Source organism: Vulpes lagopus, chromosome 6 (assembly GCF_018345385.1).
Source record: "Vulpes lagopus strain Blue_001 chromosome 6, ASM1834538v1, whole genome shotgun sequence".
Lineage (NCBI taxonomy): Eukaryota > Metazoa > Chordata > Mammalia > Carnivora > Canidae > Vulpes > Vulpes lagopus.
This window is the reverse complement of record NC_054829.1, coordinates 37822438-37844196: the sequence shown is the minus strand read 5'-3', so window position 1 is coordinate 37844196 and position 21759 is coordinate 37822438. Positions and strand designations below refer to the sequence as shown.

Sequence of the window (21759 nt, the reverse complement as noted above, 5' to 3'; positions counted from 1 at the left end):
TACCCTTCTGCAAGATATAGGTACAGGCTCCTTAAGGTAAAAAGCCACCCACCAACTGCCTATGTCACCAATGTGTAAAACTCAGTGAGCTCATAATATAAACAGAGAACTATTTACTATATTCTTGGCACTCGCAAGCTTATAAACAATAGCTCAGTGGAATATTTTGCATTGGATTTGTTTCCAGTGTTTTTCTTATAAAATCTGCACGTTTGCCCAAAGATTACATTACTCATTAGGTAATACAGCTATCCATGTGACCTAAAATCAAAAGGGGTGTTACCTGGGCATTAAGAACTGAAATGGGTGCTGCTGCCCAAGAACCAGAGATGGTCCTGCTGCGGCCATAGTTCTTTGAGCAGCCCAACAATGTCGTCTCATTTAGAGCAGCCGCCACACCGCCCCCCAACAACAACAACAACTGAGAGGAAGGTGAACAGCCTTTGCCCCTGCCAGCCAGACTCAACAGTTCCTGGGTGAAGTTACCCATGAACAGCAGCAATGGCAATGATAATGGCAATGGGAAAATGGGGGCTAGAACATGTACCTTCTTCATCCTCTATCCACAATGGAGACATGGAGAAGATTCTTTTGGATGCACAGCATGAATCAGGACAGAGTAGTTCAAGAGCCAGTTCTCACTGCGGCAGCCCTTCCCCACAAGAAGATGGGCAGATTATGTCTGATGTGGAGATGCACACCAGCAGGGACCATAGCTCTCAGTCAGAAGAAGAAGCTACAGAAGGAGAGAAAGAAGTTGATGCTTTGAAGAAAAGTATAGACTGGGTGTCCGACTGGTCCAGTAGACCTGAAAACATTCCACCTAAGGAGTTCCACTTCAGACACTCCAAATGCTCCGTCTCTTTAAGCAGAGGAAAAGTGGGGCCATGAAGAAAGGGGATATTTTCTCCGCAGGATTCCTTAGGGTGTTCATTCCGTCTCTCTTCCTCTCTCATGCTTTGGCTTTGGGGCTAGGCATCTATATTGGAAAGCGACTGAGCACACCTTCTGCCAGCACCTACTGAAGGAAAAGAAAGAACAGCCCAGGAAAAGCGTGTGGCCCATGAAGTGGTATATTGTCACAGTAGTTTCTTTGAACTTGAGACCATTGTAAGCATGACCCAACCTACCACCCTAATTTTACATATCCAAGTTCCAGCAACTCTCAAATCCAGTATTTTATTCATCTCTGTTGAGGCATTTTACTAACCTCATTCCCTTTTTGGCCTGTAAGACACTAGAATTTCCTAACAGAGTTTACTGTTATTTAGAAATTTGCAAGAGCTTCTTTTCCTCAAATGCCACCAGCACATTATAATTTTGTCAACAATGCTATTGTCTCCTTTTAGTGCCACCAGGCTTAGACCTGCATCGTTCATGGTATAAATTTTACTCTTGCAAGATGACTACCATCTCTGTTTTAAGATGAGATCAGGTTAGCAAATGATAGAACAGCTTTCCTGTTACTGTTTTTTTTTTCCCAAGACAAAGCAAGCTTCCCTAAGCTTAAATTTATAGCTGTTAAAAATAAAACAAACAAACAAAATAAAACACAAGAATAAATTTTCTGGGCAATAAAAAACTATTTTAAACAAAACAAAACAGAATTGAAATGATTCGCAGTTCTTGGGTTGAGGTACAGAAAAGGCTTTGTGCACAGCATCCAGCAGGTGGCGCTCACATCCAAGGCTACAGGGAGCTTTTCCACCCGCAAGGGAAATCTTTGTTCACAAAAGATGGGTTCAATTGCTACTCAGTAAATAGTAGACAGATGGCTTAATAAAAGACCATGAATTTCACTCCTACTGTCTTCTTAAATGAAGTTTTGACGTTGGATATAGCAGCCAGTCAGTTTATGTGGGATTTTATTGTGTAAAGTAACCCAAGACTAGAGAAATTTCATACTGAAAATACAGCTTTGTAGACCATGTTTATGCCCCCCACCCCCGCCAAAATTCATATGTTGAACTCTAATGCCCCAATACGATGACATTTAGTGGTGGGGGCTTTGGATATAATTAGGTTACAAGAATAGAGCTCTTGGGGTGCCTGGATGGTCAGTGAATGGAGTATGCAATTCTTGATCTCGAGGTTGTGAGTTGGAGCCTCATGTTGGGTGTAGAGATTACTTAAAAATAAAATCTTAAGGGGAAGCCCAGGTGGCCCAGCGGTTTAAGGCTGCCTTCAGCCCAGGGTGTGGTCCTGGAGTCCTGCGATCGAGTCCCACATGGAGCTCCTTGAATGGAGCCTGCTTCTCTCTCTGCCTGTGTCTCTGCCTCTCTCTCTCTCTCTCTGTGTCTCTCATGAATAAATAAAATCTTAAAAAAAAAAAAAGATTGGGTAAACTAATACTACCTAACAATGTCACTTGTTGAGCACTTATTATATATACAAAGAAAACCTGAAACATAGAGCAATTTAATCTCTAGCAACTGTATGAGGTAAGTAGCACAATTACCTCCACTTTGTAGGAAAGAAAAATGAAGTTTATAAGCAAATTAAATAACCCATTTTGCCTCATATCTTTATCTGTAAAGTGAGAAAGAAAGTATAAGCTATTTCTTACAGTTGTGAGAATTAAATAAAAGAATCCATACAAAGCACTTAGCCTCATAAGAGTGAATCATAACTATGTTATTACTAACACTACTGCTGCTCCTGCTGCTGCAATTGCTACTACTGCTACTACTACTACATTATAATATGATATGATGTTTTATTATTTTTTTGTATATTATATAGTTATATAGTATTAATCACATTAATAGTCTGTATTATAGTATTTTATTACTAATATGGAAGCTAAGTTATTTGTTCAGAGTCACACAGTATGTCAGGGTCAGAATTTGAACTCAGGTCTTTTTTTACCCCAACCTTAGGAGCTTAGTATGTAGAAGACAATGCTTTTGAATGACTAAATCAGGGTAATTCTGAGAATAAAATAACACTTCTGGACATACGGAAATTACTCCCTTTTATAGAGAGAATATATAAGAACCATCAATAGAAAACAGCCATCTCTTTAAGTTTCTCCTGTCAGACCCAAATACACACTTGAGCAAGCAAATGCCTTGCCTCCCCTAGCTCATCCTGTAGGTCAAGATGACCTTTTATCTTTCTGACCAAAATACGATATCCTAATGGTCATAAAATTACATCCTTCTCAAGAGAGGAGAGCAAGGAACTAAAATTTAAGGAAGATGCATGGCTGGTGTAAGCAAGAACTACCCAGCATTGAGCCAAGGTGACCACACCATGTGATGCAGTGCCAAGTCTTGGTCCTGGTTTATCCAGTATCAGCAACGTGGCACAGTGAGCTATGATCCAGGCAGATCAATCATAGCGGATGGTGGTGCCAAACCATGGCATCAAAGGACAAGTTTAACTTTAATAAGCTTGGTGTGGGGGCACGTGGGTGGTTCAGTCAGATAAGCCTCCTGTTCTTGATTTCAGCTCAGGTCATGATTTCAGGGTCCTGAGGTCAAGCCACAAGTCAAGCTCTTTGCTCAGAAGGGAGTCTGCTTGAGATTCTCTCCCTCCTTCTCCCTTTGCCCTTCCCCCACCCATTCTCTCTCTCTCTAAAATAAATAAATAAATAAATAAATAAATAAATAAATAAATCATTTTAAAAATATCAGCTTGGTGTGACTTTGAATATTTCTTGATAGGGTTCTAATCCATCCACCAAGTTAGTTTCATTTGCCAATCTTCTAACTGCCTTCAGTGTATATGTGAAATTGACTTGGAGTAGTATATTTTAATATACTGGACTGAAATCCCATCCCTAGTTTATGAGGATAAAGTGAATTGATTTAAATTATATTATTTTTTGTTTTGTATTCCCAAGATTCCTGTGGATATCTGTGTTTTAAGCTATCATTTATTCAACATCTATCATGTACTAGGCATTATGCTTAGCACTTTAAATACATCACTATATAATTTAATATACATAATACTATATATGTAATTACTGCACATAATATAATAAAATAAATTGCTATTAATTTAATTCAAGTCATTAGTGTTGGCCAGGAGTTCTCACCATCTGCCCCTCCCCCCACTCATCAGCTCTTGCAGATATCTCAAAATAAATAAATTAAAAAAAAAATCACCAACATCTCAAAATATCACTTTATACTATACACTTCTTAAAAATTACATTATTAGGGGCACCTGGGTGGCTCAGTCAGTTGAGAGTCTGCCTTCGGCTCCAGTAGTGATCCCAGGGTCCTGGGATCAAGCCCCACATCGTCGGGCTCCCTGCTCAGTGGGGAGTCTGATTCTCCCTCTGCCCTTGTCCCCACTTGAGCTCTCTCGCTCTCTCGATCACCTCTCTCTCTCAAATAAATAAATAAAATCTTTTTAAAAATTACATTCCTATTAGACCAATTATTGTTAATTACTTTAGGGTCTAATGATAATAAAAGATAATATATATTAGTAGATCACAAATTTAGTAATTTTGTGAAGTATAGTTCTTTATAGCTGATCTTAATAGTATGCATTTAAAAACATTATTCTAGGGACGCCTGTATGACTCAGCAGTTGATCATCTGCCTTTAGCTCAGGGCGTGACCCCGGAGTCCCAGGATGGAGACCCACATAGGGCTCCCTGCATGGAGCCTGCTTCTCCCCCTGCCTATGTCTCTGCCTATCTCTCTCTGTGTGTGTCTCTCATGAATAAATAAATAAAATATTTAAAATAAATAAACAAACAAACATTATTCTTAAAAGGTGTCTGTGGGTGTCACAAAACTACCCCAGGTGTGCTTGGTACAGAATGGAATAAAAACCTCCAATCAAAGCTAATCACAATAACTCCACTTCCCCCCACCAGAGATTGATTTATCAGTTATCATATGACCCAATTCTGGCCAATGAAATAAAAATCTATTGGGCTAGGCTTCCTCCTTCCCTTGAGCTCCAAGAAGAGATAGTTGCTCTGGCCCCTCTGCTTGCAGCTGTGCCTCAGTGAGATGGCTAGAACTGCTGCCACCATTTTGCAATCAATCTAGGGATGGATGACGTTGCCACACAGAAGGTTGTCTGCCCTGGAGGACTGCTGTGAGGAGGCTGCCTGGAGGGTCAGGCCTGGAGCTTGCACTACTGTTTTAGCCAGTTTAGGTTGTGGTTTTCTGACATTTGCAGCCATAAGCACCTTAATTCTGCAACTATACTTAGAGAAAAGACTTCTCAGAGAAGGTGACATTCAAGTGGCAGCAAGGATTAGGCAGATGAGTGGCGATTCTAAGGTTTGAGGAAACAGTGTCTGGAAAGTCTTGGAAGAGTGAGTGAGTTCGGCTTGTTTGAGACACGAGAAGCTCATAGGACTGGATAATGGTGACTGAAGGGGAGTGTGAAATAGATAAGATTACCAAAAAAGGAACGCCTGGGTGGCTCAGCAGTTGAGCATCTGCCTTCAGCTCAGGGCATGGTCCCTGGGTCCTGGGATCAAGTCCCACATCAGGCTCCTGCAGGGAGTCTGCTTCTCCCTCTGCCTATGTTTCTGCCTCTGTGTGTGTGTGTGTGTGTGTGTGTGTGTGTGTGTGTGTGTGTGTCTCATGAATAAATAAATAAAATCTTAAAAAAAAAAGATTAGCAAAAAAGATCACGCAGAGCCTTCTAGACCACAGTGAGAAGTTTAGACTTAATTTTAAGTGTAATAGAAAGTCACTGAAGGACTTAGAGCAGAGAAGTGACATGAAGCGAGCTCATTCTGGCTGCTGCTGTTTGAAGAATATACTGGAGGGTGAATATAGCTATGGAGAGATGTGAGGCTATGGTAGGAATCCAGGTAGGAGATGATGATGGCCTGGGCTCTATAATGGAAATATTCATTGGAACTGTTAATCTCAAATTTTAGTTTGTGAAACAATCACTCATTGTATTTGTTTAAAATGCAAGTAAGCACACCACTAGATTTTGTTGCAAATGGTCTACAGACCACATCCATGAAACACCAATGTAGAAACATTGGTTAGGACCTTTGACTCTCTGTATAAGACCACTTTCCAAAAATAACCATGTCCCATTCTTTAAATGATCCCAATATAGGGGTTTACAGCTTTCCCAAATAAAAGGTCCTTAAGTCCCAAACTTCTTGGAGTCACATGTTTTTTGCTATAGTCTCACTCAATCTGGCCGAGCAGAGGTTTTCTGTTCCCTCTTATGCTATAGATAGACATGTTCCTATTATTTACTATCCCTTACATTAATTTTTTTTAAGATTTTACTTATTTAGTCATGAGAAACACAGAGAGAGAGGCAGAGACACAGGCAGAGGGAGAAGCAGGCCCCATGCAGGAAGCCCGATATGGGACTCCATCCCAGGACTCCAGGATCACACCCTGAGCCAAAGGTAGATGCTCAACCACTGAGCCACCCAGGCATCCCTATCCCTTACATTCCTGAGCATTATTCTTTTATGCACTCAAAAAGCATCTATTAAGTTTTATCTAGGTGCTTGGTGCTGATCTGGACACTGGTCATACCAAAATAAATAAAACACACCCTGTCACATGAGAAATGTTCATTATTTTCCTTATCTTCCCTTGGATGCCATTTGTGCTATAAAACTTAGTATTATGAAGGAGAAAAGAAAGAACACAAAGGGAAATTAGATTCAGTAGAAAATAGGAGCAGGGGAATAGTCAAGAACAAGACTTTGGAAAAATACAGACTGATGAGACTCTTCCTAGATCCTGCATGCACATCGGGTCTTCTTATGAATATCTTACCTGAACCTTAGACAAAGAACAGCCAGCCTCTAATATCAGGACAGCATCTGACAACCTGAGAGCACTCCAGAGACATGGATTGAATACCCAGAAGAGAAAGTGATGTGTGTAGATTGTTTTATAAATCACTAGGGTCAAGATTTTCTTGTCACGGGGAGGAAGAAACAAAAAGGAACTCTCGTGCCATCTTCTGAAGTTGTCCAAGACAAAGTCCCCAAATCACTTCATGCTGATCCCATCAGAAAGGTGGACAATTTGAGATATATTGGGATTTTAGCCCCGTCCTAGCCCCTTTGATATCTAATACACTCGGCTCTCTAACCCTCTCCTGAATAAGACTAGAAGGGGTTTATTGAGAGCATAATTACTGCTTCTAGAAATACCAGAAATTCTCTAAGGATAAATATTGAGTTATTTGGAGTAAGCATCAAAGGTGACATTAAAGCTTTAAACACCAAAAGCCTTAAAAGCAACAATCATTCAGTAAGTAACTGCCTGTTCTCATGAGTTATCTAGAACCTAATATTTTTTTCCTAGCCCCACTGAACTCTTCACAATGTGACAAACAGTAGGTTAGACAGGAAACAAGTTGACAAACAATAGGTTGCAATAAAGGAAATTATGTATTATATACAAGTTACACTATCAATAAATTGACTTTGCCAACATGCTGGCACAGCACATCTTTCAAGTTGCTGGCATATCTCTGATTTAAAATACAAAGAAATTTGGAATGCTCAGTTGGTTAAGTGTCTGCCTTCAGCTTGGATCATGATCCTCGGAATCCTGGGATCAAACCCTGTGGCTCCCTGCTCAACGAGGAGTCTGGTTCTCCCTTCCCTCTGCCCCTCACCTTGTGCATGCTCTCTCTAGTGCTCTCTCGCTCTCTCAAATAAATTAATTAAATAAATATAGAAAGAAATTTAAAAGTATAAAAATATGGGGGCACCTGGCTGGCTCAGTCCAGAGAGGATGCAACTCTTGATCTTGAGGTCATGAGTTTGAGCTGCACTTGGGGATAGAGTTTACTTTAAAAAAAAAATTTAAGATAAAAATAAAAGTATAAACATAGAGAAATGGAACCCTGGGTTTTATTGTACATTAACAGACCAATGGCTTACTGAAGGGTGGGGGAAAGAGGATGAGGAAACTACCAGGGTTTAACCTAATTTAAATTTACAAACTATTTATAAAATTGGAGAATTCAGCTTAATAAGTATTTTTGCTTTCTGGGTTTCCAAATAGCCAGTTTCACAGGGTTTGGGGTAGTCATTGTTTTGTTTTGTTTTTTTCCTGAATTGTGATGCCAGCTTTCTGAGACACAATCTCAGGCACTTGGAAAAGTCTAGTTTTAAAAGTGTTAACTGTAGCTCGTACACATGCTTATACTTGTCCACCCATACAACTACAATTGTTCCCAAAAGGTACTCTGTTTATATTAGGTTTATTTTCCTGGTTTGGTACACAGTTAAACACCAATAAATTCACTAAATCTAGTCAGATAAAAATCTTTCTCTCATTGCCTTATGAATATTTACTATGGTTAACACCTTCCTAGGGTGTCCTGGCAGCATTTTTGTTTGGCGCTTTTTTAAATGAAAACCATTCCTAGAAAAAGTCTAAAGTCACCTCTTAACACAAAGATCCTCTTGTAAAAATTTTTGGAATAAAAGTATTTATCCTCCAAACATGAGTGCTAATGTACGTTATATGCAACTGAGTGAAACCAGTCTATACTTTTGTTATAAAATATGTGAAAGCACCATGATGCTTTTCTATATGATTATGCTTCCTACTTCTCAGGGACAATCTGTCTCAAAGGCAGTCATTCAGCTACCTGAGCAGTTTTCAATTTCCAACAGCACAATCTCATCAGGAGAGATTGGACAGAGAGATAAGACTATCCTATATACAGTTGCATCTAGAGTCCAAGGCCAAATCCCACTGTTAATGCTACATTTCACTCAAGAGCCATTTTGTGGACTGCTCATGAGTAACATTTTTAACCGTAATTCTGTATTCGTTGTTAGAAGGAAAAGCTTTTTTTGTATTTAACTGGTCAACTCTTTTAAGTAAATATGACCTCAGTTCTATGAATTAGCTAGTGACCATGAGCAGATTCTTTCTGAGACAGCCACTTTAAATCATACTACTAGCAGGAGAAAGAACTTTCTCAATGGTGGTTTTCTAACTACTGCCAAATTTTCAAGGTAGAAAATCGTCCCTAAATGAGTTAAAGGTAGGTCCCTCCACCCCTTTCCTTACACCCCTTTCCTTACATGGTAAACAAAGACAGTACTGAGTTTGAAATCTCAATGAGGGGTTTATTGTTTTAAACCTTACTTTTATTATCATTTCTTGTATGTACATGGCTACAAATTTCACTTTTTCTAAGATTTCATTCTAGGCAAATTTTCTAATTAAATTGTAACACTGAGAGCATATCTAAATATTTGAATTCATTTCTGATGAAAGCAGAGGGGCCAGACGTTTAGCAGAGATCACTGTGCTGACATGTCTGCTTTCTATATGTGAAGCTATTGGCTCAACCAAGCAGCACAAGCCCAGAAAAGTTCACTCAATCATCTAATCCCTTCTAGCATTACCTTTTTCCGTTTTTAAATCTTTAGCTAATTAGAGGCACAACCTTATCATGAAAGAAGAGAAAATATTTCCTCTTATCCCTTTTAATCCACCTTCTTTACCAACTGCACTGTCTCCTCCCACCAGCCTTAATTGACTACCCACTGTTGATGAACAAATCGATCATTCAATAAAGATAGTGCTCATTTCCATTTGAAAAGACAAGTGCATCATATCTACCTGGAATGTTTATGAAGATATGTGCAAAAGGAAGAGATGATGAAAAGGATACAGGAGGATACAGGTTTTAAGAGATGACTACATAAGTCAAATTGCTGAGAAATAAGTTACAGTGATCTTTCACTTCCTATATGTTACCATTAGAAATTCACTGCTGGTCTTGTTTATTTTCTCCAAATAGCTGATCCAACATAAGACCTCTTTTGACACTGAGTTGAGACATGGATAATGTACTTTACCTGAGATGGTACTTCATTCATTCTAATAATCCACTGATTTTTGTAAAATCCAATAACTGATTTTTTTCTTAACAAAAAATTACCAATCTGGTAGCCCATATAGATATATACATTTGCACATGTAGCCATTAATATCACAGCCTCAATAATTTGCCAAAAAAACATGGAGGTTTTATATTTTTTCTCCCATGAAAAGAAGTTGTAGATATTATGATTATTTGTTCAGTTGTAAAAGGTTGAATCAATTAAAATATGTCTAAAAAGAAAGTCTTCAAATGTTCCTCAGCCTCAGTTTAACAGCCATCCGCAAAAAAAAAAAAAAAAAAAAAAGTAAAAGAAATAAAAATAAAAATACCACACCAAAGTCTAGAACAGGAAGTAAAGAATAAATACCACTTTCAGTTATGGCTGGGACATAAATGAGCACAAGGAGGTCTTAAACTTGAATTTCAGCCAGGACACCAGGATTGTTGATACCATTTCCAAGAGAACTAAAGAATATTAAGGCGAATTATGTGGTCAGGACTTGAGGTTTTCTTTCTCAGCTAAGAAATATGGCATGTTAGAACTTTCTTCTCTTAATGGATGAAAGATATAATTTCAACTTTTAACCAGTTGATATGTTTAGTCAAAGAAGGCCAATGCTGGAATGACAAATAATAATCTGCATCAAATTAGTCTTCACAATATAGACTGCCCTGTGAACCAACAAGGAACTATAGATTAGGCTCTGGACCTTCTACCTCCGTAGAAGGGGATACAATCACCAAAAGAATTTCCCACAGGAAACCGCAAACCCCAAAACCACCTGTCCTTTGCACAAAGGCTGGCCCACCCCAACTTTGTTTAATTCTTGAGAGCCAGTGGGTATACAACCGACCAAAAACCACTGAATTTCACAACGCACCTTGAGACAAACTGAATTTGAGAGGCTATTTTATGGGTATTTTGCCTCCACTCCTACAGGTAATATAATCCACAGTACCCCCACTGGTTAGCAGTATTTGACTCTCCTAATCCTCATTACCATACTTCCGTTGGAATACTTCTCAAGGGAAGTATGGGTGAGGGCACCAGCAAAGAAAATAAGTCTTTCTTAATAATTTGTGTTGTTCATAAGAAGTGTAATGGAAGATGAGAAACAACCTTGAGTCTTGTTTGTGAATTTTGTTCATATCGTCACAAATATTTGGTACCTTTGTTTTCCGATACTTTATCCACCTATTTTAGGTGAATTCAAATTCAAGTCTTTATAAATCCAAAGTTATGCATAGATTGGCTTTTAAAAAGGGAAGGTGAGGGCAGCCTAGGCTGCTCAGTGGTTTAGCACTGCCTTCAGCCCAAGGCCTGATCCTGGAGACCTGGGATCGAGTCCCACATCTGGCTCCCTGCATGGAGCCTGCTTCTCCCTCTGCTTCTCTCTCTCTCTCTCTCTCTCTCTCTCTCTCTCTCTCGAATAAAAAAATAAAATCTTAAAAAAAAAAGGGAAGGTGATCACAAATTATAACATTTGTCATATGCATATTTTTACAGTAAATTTACTACCATGTAATGCTAAAAACTTGAACTTGGAAAAATACAGCATTTGTATTTCATTTCATTCTTTGTTTAGCTCAAATGACTAATGCTGAAATCTTCAAATTTTATAAGACATTTTACTTATTTTTCCCTTGTCTTTAGCCTTAATCAGAAGGAAAAATGCTTTCAACAGTTAAAGAACCAGTTAGGTATTTGAAATCGACCTATAATTAAAATCATAACATGTCATGCATCATGAAATATAGTGAGAATATCCAGCATGTTATCTTCTGAGTACTCCATGCGGGCTAATTCATTTTAGCTATAACTAATTTCCACTGGAAAGAAAGTTACTATACTTCTGAGCATATTGACAAATAAGTCTTTCAGCTTCGTGGAGGTTAAGTGGTTGAGCAGGAAGTACTGCCTCAGCACATATATATCAATCCTTTAGAGAAATTCTAAAATCCAGGGGCCTGGATTTCCACACTTATTTTATTCCACTATGATACATCTGTAAAGCAGAAATAAGACTCCCCTCTTTATCCAGCCTTCAAGTTCAGTCATATATTTTTTTATTTGAAATGAACTAAAGCTGATTTAGAGCGGACATGCCTTTTGGAATGCCTCGAGGCCTTTCATTTCTTGAATGATATGCTAAAGCTTGGAATCCACCCAAACCTCCTTGAAGCACCCTCTGCAAAGTTTAATCTAATTTAAATTAACTTATCCCTCAGCATAAAATGCTCTTACTTATTTCTCTTTATTTTTCAAGTAAGCACATGGACTTATTTTTGTTTCTAAATGTGTAGATGCTGAAACAACTTAGAAAGAAAAAAACCCTACATATTTCTTTATTTCAGCCATGTTAAAAGCAATGACAGAAAGCGTAATTATGAGAACTCCTGGCCTGGCACCATGCAAATCATTTCATAATATGCAAATGACCTAGCTGTAACATAGTCATAGTGCCTACTAAACGTTTCTCTGATTATGAGACATATTCTTAAAAGTAATGGACCTGGACTCTCACTTTTTCTATTCATTTCTGTGTACTGTTTACATACAAATCTTTACTTTGCAAATAAAAGTAATGTTAGAAGATGTACTTGCCAAAAATAAGCATTTTGTGAACAAGTGCAATTCTGCAGGCATAAGGTAGAGTACATGTATATAACAGACCTTTTTGGTAAATTTCTAAACACTCCTCCACTCCCTCTACCTCTACCTAAAGGGCAATGTGAGTGTAATATAGGGTTTGCTAAACAAACAAACAAAAAAGTGTTATATTCTTCCTGAGTGTGTATAGTAATTGACCACAAATTGATCTACTTCTCTAAACTAAAAACTTAAATATGGACAGTTTTTAGTTGGCTAGGATACTTGAAAAGATGAAAATGCTGGAGAAAAAGGCAGCGTTAAAGAATTGAATACAAAATGCTTCTTCCAATAATGACAATGAAATAATTGTGAAGGGATTGATGTATGTAAGGATCCATCCTTAAAGACGTCTACCACATGTATGCTTCACCTACTCTCTGCGATTGATTTTTATTTTTGCTGGGGTTGTTCCTCCTATGGGTAAAAGTAAATCCCAACATAATCCCAGAAGAAAGTTTCTCTCTCTCTCTCTCTCTCTCTCTCTCTCTCTCTCTCTCTCTCTCCCCTCACCCCCCCCCCAACCATTTACCCATGCAAATTTCACCTATGCATTTTGCTTTCACTAATACCTGAATGAGAAAGTCCTTGAAATCAGAGAAGGATGTGCAATATGTCAAAATGAGCTATTTATCCCTGGTGATTATTAGAGAGTGTCACAAGAGAAGAAATGCACCCAAGAGGGTCCTGCACAATTCCAACTCTGGGAATTGTGTTCTATCTAAAGACTCTGTCATTTCAGCAGCCCATTCATTTACTCAAAAAAATATTTATCAGGTGCTATTATATCCAGCACTGTGTTAACATCAGCAAAGCATTAAATCTTCAAAGTAGTTTCTTACTCTACACTTATGTTGACACATTTAGGTGGGGCCTTAAATTCTCTACTCAGCTGAATGCTTTAGTTCCCTTCTAAGTAATTTGTCATTTTCAGGCACATTTAAGTGGGTTTTATTTTTCATCAATGGAATTCTACCAAATAGGATGGCCTCTACAGAAGTGTTCAAATCATGAAGAAGAGATAGGACAAAATCCAAGCATTGTAGATATAAACGCCATTCCAGAATTAAATTACTGGAGTTAAAATGGAAGATTCTAGACTTAGAGCTTCAAGAAATACGTTTTGACCATCTCCGAAGGCTAATCAGACCTAATGTCTCTATTACAGACTTGTGCTTCTTTCAGTGTTTCAGACAAAAGGAGGCCAGGACCAAAACAGGCCCTCACTGGAAACACCAGCATCATGGGAATCTTCCCAGGCGGCTTTGTGCAAATATAAGGAGGCTTCAAGCATGTTATAATTATAGCTATTATTCATTAAATGTCTATTGTGCCAAGCACTCCGCATTTAATACTTCCGCTCATTTAAGCTTCACGGTACCCCTGCAGGGTAAGTATCATAGTTCTATTTTCCCTGGAGAGGATCAGAGAAGTTAGGTGACTGGTGCAAAGTCACACAGTTTGCAAGTGTGTGTCAGTGATGGACCGGTGAGGACGCATCATTCTGATTCCCACTTCAGTTTCTCTGTAATGTCTTTCTACTTAAAACCAAACAAAGCCATCTGCCTCCATCCCGTGATGGTCGAGGAGAGAGAGATGGGAACCGATAATGCTGTCTGAACTCACAGAGAAAAGGAGATTCTGTAGGAGGACAAGCAGCCGCAGCTGTCTAGATTAAGGAGAAAAAGGCGTCTTTAGGGGCCTTGGGTTTCCCACCTTCTACCAACCCAGAGGTTGCGCGGTGACTGGCAGGAGAGTACGACCCAAGGACAGCTGGCCTCGAGGGGGTCTGAGTCAACTTCCCAGCTCCCTTTTCTCTCCTCCCCGCCCCGACCCCCCCAACACACACACACACACACACACACCCCATCTCCCAACCACCCGCGCAGAGCTTCCACTGCCGGGCCTGGTGAGGCGAGGGGACAGATGGATGCTGCTGACGGATGGGGGCGGCCGAGCGCGAGGGCGCTGAGTGAGGCCCAGCGGCGACCAGGTGCAGGCAGCTCCCCGCGGGCCCCGGCTGGGGTCGCCAGGGAGCCCCTGCCCCAGAGCTGGCGCAGCGCGGCACAGGGGGCCTGTGCTGCGGCCCGCGGGGGGCTCCGGGGCCCGGCCCGAGGCCGCGGGTGTCCCTTCTCGCTCAGAGGTGACCCGAAGGCGGCTGTGGCGGCTGCGGCCCACGCGGCCTGCAGGTCGGGCCTGGAGGCGCCCAGCGGCCTCCCCGCTCCCCTCCCGGTCGCGGGCGCAGAAGGCCGGGCCGCCCCGGCCCCGCGCCTCTCCCTCCCCCGGCCCCGCGCCGGCTCCGCTTTCCCTCCACCAGCTCTAGGCCGAATTCAATCCGAGAAGGCTCCTTTGAGCTTTTGTGTTTGCTGGGGGAGATGTGGGCGCAGGAGGGATCGCGTTACAACTTTCATTTCCTGAAATGTTTGAGGGAACATCCAGGGTTTTTATCCCCCCATCAGGCCGGGCGATGGGCTCAGGTTTCAGGCCTTGTCACTCAGCTGTCACCAAACAAACGAAGCTCTCAGAGCTCCGGAGAGGGAGTGCTACCTGCTATTCGTGACCCCTGGAGCAGGTGATCGCTCATGGGAAAAACAGGTAGAATTAATCATAGGGCTGTTCTCTGTTTCCTCTCCTTTTTGGCAGACCTGCCCACAGTGTGAAACCTGTCAGAAAACAAATTAACTCTTTCTTGTCCCCCAGGGGAACCAAAAATAAATTTTCGGAAAACCCAACACACATTCACATCAAATGACCCCCGAATGAGAGCTGGAGAGAACAGCTTTACAGCTGACTCCACTTGGCAACGTCTTAGTTTGTGGGGTTCCTATCTTTGTGGGACTTGAAACCCGAAGGAACCAGGAGAGAACGGTGCATACTCCTGCCTCCTGGCTCTGCCTACTGAAAGTTGGCCCAGGTGTGGTCTCTGAACTTAGGAGGATTCATCTCCTTTCTTCCTGGGTGTCAGTGCTGTTGGGCTTGACCCTGGTTAAAAGAAAACCTTTACCCTACCACAAGTTCCTAAGAAATGTCTGCAAATGTGTGTTTTCCCTCTGCCAGATGCTTGCCTAAGTCAACCTTGTTGAGCATCCATGCTGGGCTCTGTATTAGAAAATCCAAATTATTTCAAAATCCCCCACCCCACCCCACCCCCACCCACCGCCACCGCCTGCCGTTTATTTCTAACTTAATTTGGAAGTAATCGTTTAACAATTATTTCTTGCCTTAGTTGCTCAAAAACAGAAACTTAGCATACTAGTGTTCTTTGTTGTGTGGATACTGTGTAACTGCTACATATTAAATAGTATAATACAAATTTTAAATTATACCTTTATTTTCTATTTTGTTCTACCTTTATTTGTCCTATATCTCTTTCCCTCCCTGGAAAAAAGAAATTTTTTTTAATTAGAAGGAAAGAGGAAATCCATACAGATTTGCCTCTGAGATACATTAATGTTGGAAAAGTTAACAAGGACAGCTTTAGAGCTTTAAACAGACTGATATTTTTTTAAACAGAAGTATGATACCGGGATTGCATTGTCATTCAGCCTTTTAGTTTTTCCATAAAAGATTTTTTTGTGTGAGAAATCAGGAGATATATTGTATGTAAAAATAATCCTTCTGGCTTTCTTTATGAAGATTTTGTATGTTTATTTTGAAAACAGCCATTGGTTCCAGATTCCCAGAACTGATTTTCTTAGATTAGCTATTTGTACTCAGAGGTAGAGCCCTGAGCAATATTATTCTTCAATTAAAATCAAGAACTTGACTTTAGGAGGAAGCATGTTATGTTTATATAGCATCAGCAACGCATAGAAAATATTCACCACACATATCTACAGACAGACAAGGCTTCAATTGTTTAAATGTTCTTTTCACTTCGTAGATTACTAAGGCACATTGGCTTTCTATCTGGCTTAATTTTTCTAAGTTTGTTACCTACTTTCACATTCACGGCATTCTAAATAAATACAGAGCGAATGCTTCTTCCATATAACTATCTCCTTGACTTAGAAGTAAAGCTGCCTTCTGCAAGGTATTGCAGGCTATGCCACCTCTCTCCCCCTCAAAATGGACATTTTCTGTACAAGCACTGTAAGTTTTTGCTCCCTTCCATCCACCAACCACACCAGTCCCTACCACTATCACCCCCACCCTTGCAACACACACAAGCTGCAGAGGTTAAGGGAGTGTTACTACATACTGAGGCTTCCAGTTTAAATATAATATCTGTGTGAGGGCCAACTAAAGATGTCACAGCTATGTGGGTTTGGTTTGGTTTGTTGTTGTTGTTGTTGTTTCACAGTCCCAAAGCCTTTTCCTGGTATTTTGATTATTTGGATAAGTGGCAACTCAAATTAGAATTGAAGTGCTGCAAAGCAGTTAAAGCCAGGCCTGGGGTAGGGGAGCAAAAAAGAGAGTAGTTGAGTTTATAAAAGAAAAAAAAAAAAAATATATATATATAAAGAAACCTAGAAAGTTGGTTTTACAGGTTTGCTGACAAGAACCTTCAGATTTTGTATCCCGGATGCTGACTAACCAGCTCTATGTAGTGTTAAGGAAGGTTTCAACGTTCTTTAAGTGTCCCAAAACAGTTTAACACCCTATGTTTAGTAAAAATATGTAGTCTAGGGCTGTTTTTTCCTCTAAGATCCCACATCCATATCAGCTCAGGTCCTGAGGCACTACTCCCCCCAAAAAATATGTATCTATTATAAATAAGCCATGATGTTTAAAAAGCCATAATCAATTTTTAAATCCTGAGTTAAATTACCTAGCAAATTAAAATAAATTTGACTTGTGTTAATGCATGAGCGCTTCTATTTGGGTGTGCCTATGTCAGTCCTATAAAAGATTTATCTCTAAGTTAGAGTAGGAAGAACAGGGGACCAGATGGAGGGAGCTAGTATGTATTTCCCTGTCTCCCTACTATAGTAAGGGCCAGAATCTATCGACTTACCTGTCCTTTTAAGGACAACCACTAATGGCAGCGAAGAAAGGAGCGCAACCAATATCACCCAATAGTATTTAAATTACAGTTGGGTGGCCGCTGCAGGTAAGCTTAATAAGTATGTGTTAAATCCGAAGTTAACCTTTTTTTCCTCTCAAAGCTAAGATTGTTTGGGCTTTGGTTTTCAGGTGTTGAGCTTTGTTCTTCTTTCTACATTTTCCTGTTTGATCCAGAAAAAAAGCAAATGTGATTTTTAAGAATACTTTAATATTATGGCAAAGGAAAACAACGAGCACTTTCCCAAAAGGAGAGAGAGAAAAAAGAGACCCCCCTGTAGCAAAGAAAAAGAGACAAGCTACTTCTGGTCGTTGGTGCTCTACCTGCTGAGAACGGGGTCTCAGCTGTCCATTAACAAGTTAAACGGAGAGAAGCTGAAACTCAAACTGGAAGAGCCAGCGTCCACGCGCCTCAAGCAGTCTCTTTCTCTTTGTTTTTAAATGCTACTGTAGTGTTGTTTTTCGCTGTCTGAAAGGACCACAGCGTCTAAAACACTGATTGTCATCCTCAGTGGGAGAACAGGTTTCCAATTTCATCAGCTGGAACGAAATTCTGTGTGTATACTCGGCTTAAAACACTAGAGAAAACGCGGCCTTCCCAGGTCTGGGCTTTTTCTGGGTGGACAGTAAGCCACCCATGCGCCCGCCCGGGGTTTTGACTCTTTTTGCTCCTGGCGGGCTCATCCATCTCTTTAGAGAACCTTCCAGGTGGAGCTACTGGAGTCAATCAGGCTGGGGGAGGGGTCACTATGATGTTGAGGGGCTCAAGAGTTTCCACCTGAGGTCGCAGAGCATGCCTGCTGGGGAAGGGACTGAGTCCGCGGGTAGCCTCAGTGCGCTTTGCCCTTTGCGGGCGAAATGGGCGCAGGCCCTGGTTCCGCTGGCCTCCAGCCGCTGTTAGGAGGGAGTTTGGGAGTCCTTAGGGTTCCTCCCTGGGCAGAGCTCAGAAAAAGGAGAACCAGCTCAGAGAGAGCACGTGGGCCCCCAGAGACTCTCCTCACCTTATCCCTGACCCCCCTGCCCCTGTCCCTGTCCCTGTCCCCGTCACTAGCCCACCAGAGAAGGCAGATTTGCGCGGCCACCGCCCGGCCCGAAGCGCACTGCAGGCCTCAGCGGGTGCCTTCCCCACCGGGCGGGTGGTGCGCAGGGAAGAGGCGGCGGCAGGCCCAGGGCCACCGGCCAAGGGCAGAGCGTCCGACCAGGCCCCGCCGCAGAAGTGGAGCTGCCGGCCGAGACCAGGGCCGCTCTCCCCGCCATGGACGTTCCAGCACCAGCCCGGGAAGGGACGCCCTCTCCGGCGGGCACTCCTTCGCCAAGGGCGCGAGGGGAAGAGCCCAGATCCGAACGCAGAGGCCGAGGCCTCAGGAAGCAGAGGAGACGGGATGTGTCCGAAGCAGGAAGGGCAAGTAGGGAACCGGCGGGGGCCTAGGCCGCCCCCCGACGAGGCTCGGAGGCCGGAGGCAGCTGTCCTGGAACCGAAGCGCGGCGTCGGAGAACCGGGGAGCGTCCACACCTGCGGCGGGGCCGGGACCAGCAAGGGGCCGGCTCCAACCCCGCAGTCGTGCGTCCGGGGCCACCTACGTGCCTCGCCCGGAATCTGGCTCCACGACTCCAAGAGGGACACCCGGACCTGGCCCGGGGAGGTGGCTCCGGGGTGCACAAGACGATGGCCGCTTATTGTTGGGCGCAGCTTGGGCTGCAGCCTCCTGGTCTGGCCCTTCGAGGAGAGCCTCGCAGCCTCTGTTCCCCAAGGTCTCCGCGGGCCGGGCCACGAGGCCCCGCGCGGGAGCGGAGCTGGGAGGCGGGACCCGCGCACGACTCTGCGACCTGGTGGAGACGCAGCCCCGCCACGGCTGGCTGGGGAGGGCAGCGGCGCCCGGACCCCCGCGCTCGGGGGCGCACAGTGGCAAGCGCTGCCTCCGGAGTCTGCGGGGGCAGGAGGCGCTCCGCCAGCGTCCTGCAGCAGCAGTCGCGCGGCGTGGAAGCCCTGGATTCCCGGGACCAGGAGGTCCGCCTGCAGACCTCACCACCGACCTCCAGGCGGCGGGGGCCCGAGGACCGGAGTCCGGGCGGCTCTGCGTGGTTCAGTGCCAGGTGCCCCGACTGGCCTCAGGGTGCGGGGGAGAGAGGCGTTAACGAGGGTCACCGCTCAGCAAACAGACTTCGCCCATAAACGCCAATGCCAATGCCTCTTCCTGGAAGTTTCCACTTCGGCTCGGGGTCAAGACCGAGCCGTCCTAGCCTGGAGAGTTGGTTTGGGACCCGCAGCGCCCCGCCCCAGTGGCGCCAGGCTCCTTGCCTACAGCTCGTGGGGCTTTGAGGGCTCCCGAGCCCCTACTTTCTAAGCCAAAGTCTCAGAACCGCCGGCCAAGTCCCTTTACCTCCGAATATTTAGGAAGCTTCGTTCTCAGCCAAGAGGTCAAGGCCAGCAGGCATCTGGGACCCGAACAATTGTGTGTTCAGATTTAAAACGTCCAAAAAAAAAAAAAATCGCCCTACTATTTTTTTTTTCATTTTACTTGGCAAAAGGCTGTAAGGTTTCGTCCTAAAAACACTATTTATAAGCCGTTGTTCACGGCTTTTGGCTATCCTTATGAAACTTGCAGAGGAGAAAGGAAAAGTGGCTTTTGATTCCGTTAAACTGCGCCGCCGAGAAGAAAAATTGGAGGTCCCTTAACAGCTGGTCCTCGAAGATTTCCTCAAGGAAAAAAAAATGTGGTTAGTTCCCCCAAAGATCGCTCTAAAATGATTGCCAAGAAAACTCGCAGCTATATCCAGCTTTCTCGCCTCCTCCTGCTTGTCCCTATTTTAGCCAGACTGAGCCGGGGATGGCGGAGGAAGGCATATTGTGCAATTTCTTATTAAACACATCTGGAATATGCACACTCTGAGTCGAGTGCCAGGGATTTTACAAAGAGTTTATGACTGTGACAGAAAATTGTCCTTTTAACGAGTTTACAAGCAGTAATCACAGGGGTTTTTACAGGACTGGCCGGCTCTGCTCCTCGCCCGATCTGCAGACATTTCATTCCAAGATTCACCAACGGAGGGAGCAGGAAGTGGGCCTGGGCGCCCAGGGAGACAGATCTTCCACGAGTCTAAAATTATACCAAGCAGAGCTGGGAGAGTGGGGGGTAGTCATCAGAGGAGGAAGAGAGGGCATGTAAGAAATTAACGTAATTGGCCCTTCCTTATTTTCCAGGGAGATTTCCGCGGTGTCCTTTGAAGCCTGTCAGGGTCATTGAAAGCTATCTTTGTGCAGGGTGTTTGTTTTGGGGAGTGAATGTGAAGAATGTGCAGAGATCCCCTGTGAGAGCCCCTCCTGCAGAGGGTGGCATTTCTCCGTGGCCCAAGACCTGGAGAATAAACACCCTAGTGACTTAAATAAACACCAACTTAATGATCCAAAACACTAACAAGGGAGATTGGGACCCTGAGCTCCCAATCCAAATGATGGTCTCCCAGCGGCTGTGTGCACATCTGTCCATCACTGATGGGAAAAAATGACTTTATAAGTAAAAGTGACTACAGTTAAGTACAGTGATTCTTTCTCCTTTGAACTCAAAGCTATTTGACATATATATATATAAAAAAAAAAAAACCTCATAATAAGTCCTAAATTCTACTGCCCACTCCATACATACACCCCAGTCTCCTAGATCCAGGAAAGGTAGGAAAGAGTAAGAAAGAAATGAATATATTAATAGTGACACAGAGGGGGGAAAAATCAAAATTAGGAAACTGTCATGTCAGAAAATAGACTCTCTGGGGAGCAATATTTTTACAAAGCACAAGCAAGCCAATCCTGTTATCCTGAGTAGAATTTTAATAAATAATGCCATTTGTTTCACTAATTTTAAAAGCTAAATACAAAGATACATCATTTTTGCCCCAGGCAAAAATAATATGGAGACTACATGATTCCTGGGAGTTTTCTGGACACTATCCGGCAGCAGTGCAAAGAGCTCCTGTCCTACTGGTCTGCTTTCTATTTATACAGATTCACAATGTTGTTTTCCTTGTTCGAGTGCCCCCCACTTTCTTTCCAAGCAGATAATTATACTTTCACAGTCTTGTCATAAAACTCCTTAATACAAAAGAGTTAACATATGAATGCTGTGGAGAAGAGCTAGTGGTAAACCAAACTGCATATCTAAATAATAAAAAAAAATAAATAAATACCCCAAAGCTAACTTCACTCTTTTTCTGTCACATAATCAATTCAAGTCACCACTCTGGGTTCAGGTGGTGGCCTTCAAAGTACCCTGCAATTCACA

At 42.6% G+C, this 21759-nt stretch overlaps 1 protein-coding gene and 1 pseudogene across 1 annotated transcript; both read left to right on the top strand.

The window, feature by feature from the left end:
- The first annotated feature begins 369 nt into the window (after positions 1 to 369).
- On the top strand, positions 370 to 1053 carry LOC121493921 (annotated as a pseudogene).
- Positions 1054 to 17404: 16351 nt separating this feature from the next.
- Positions 17405 to 21717, top strand: LOC121493871 (translation initiation factor IF-2-like). Its single transcript, XM_041760201.1, has 2 exons — positions 17405 to 17531; positions 17615 to 21717. The coding sequence occupies exon 2, from the start codon at positions 18865 to 18867 to the stop codon at positions 19825 to 19827; it is 963 nt and encodes a 320-aa protein (XP_041616135.1). The 5' UTR covers positions 17405 to 17531; positions 17615 to 18864; the 3' UTR covers positions 19828 to 21717.
- Positions 21718 to 21759: the final 42 nt, after the last annotated feature.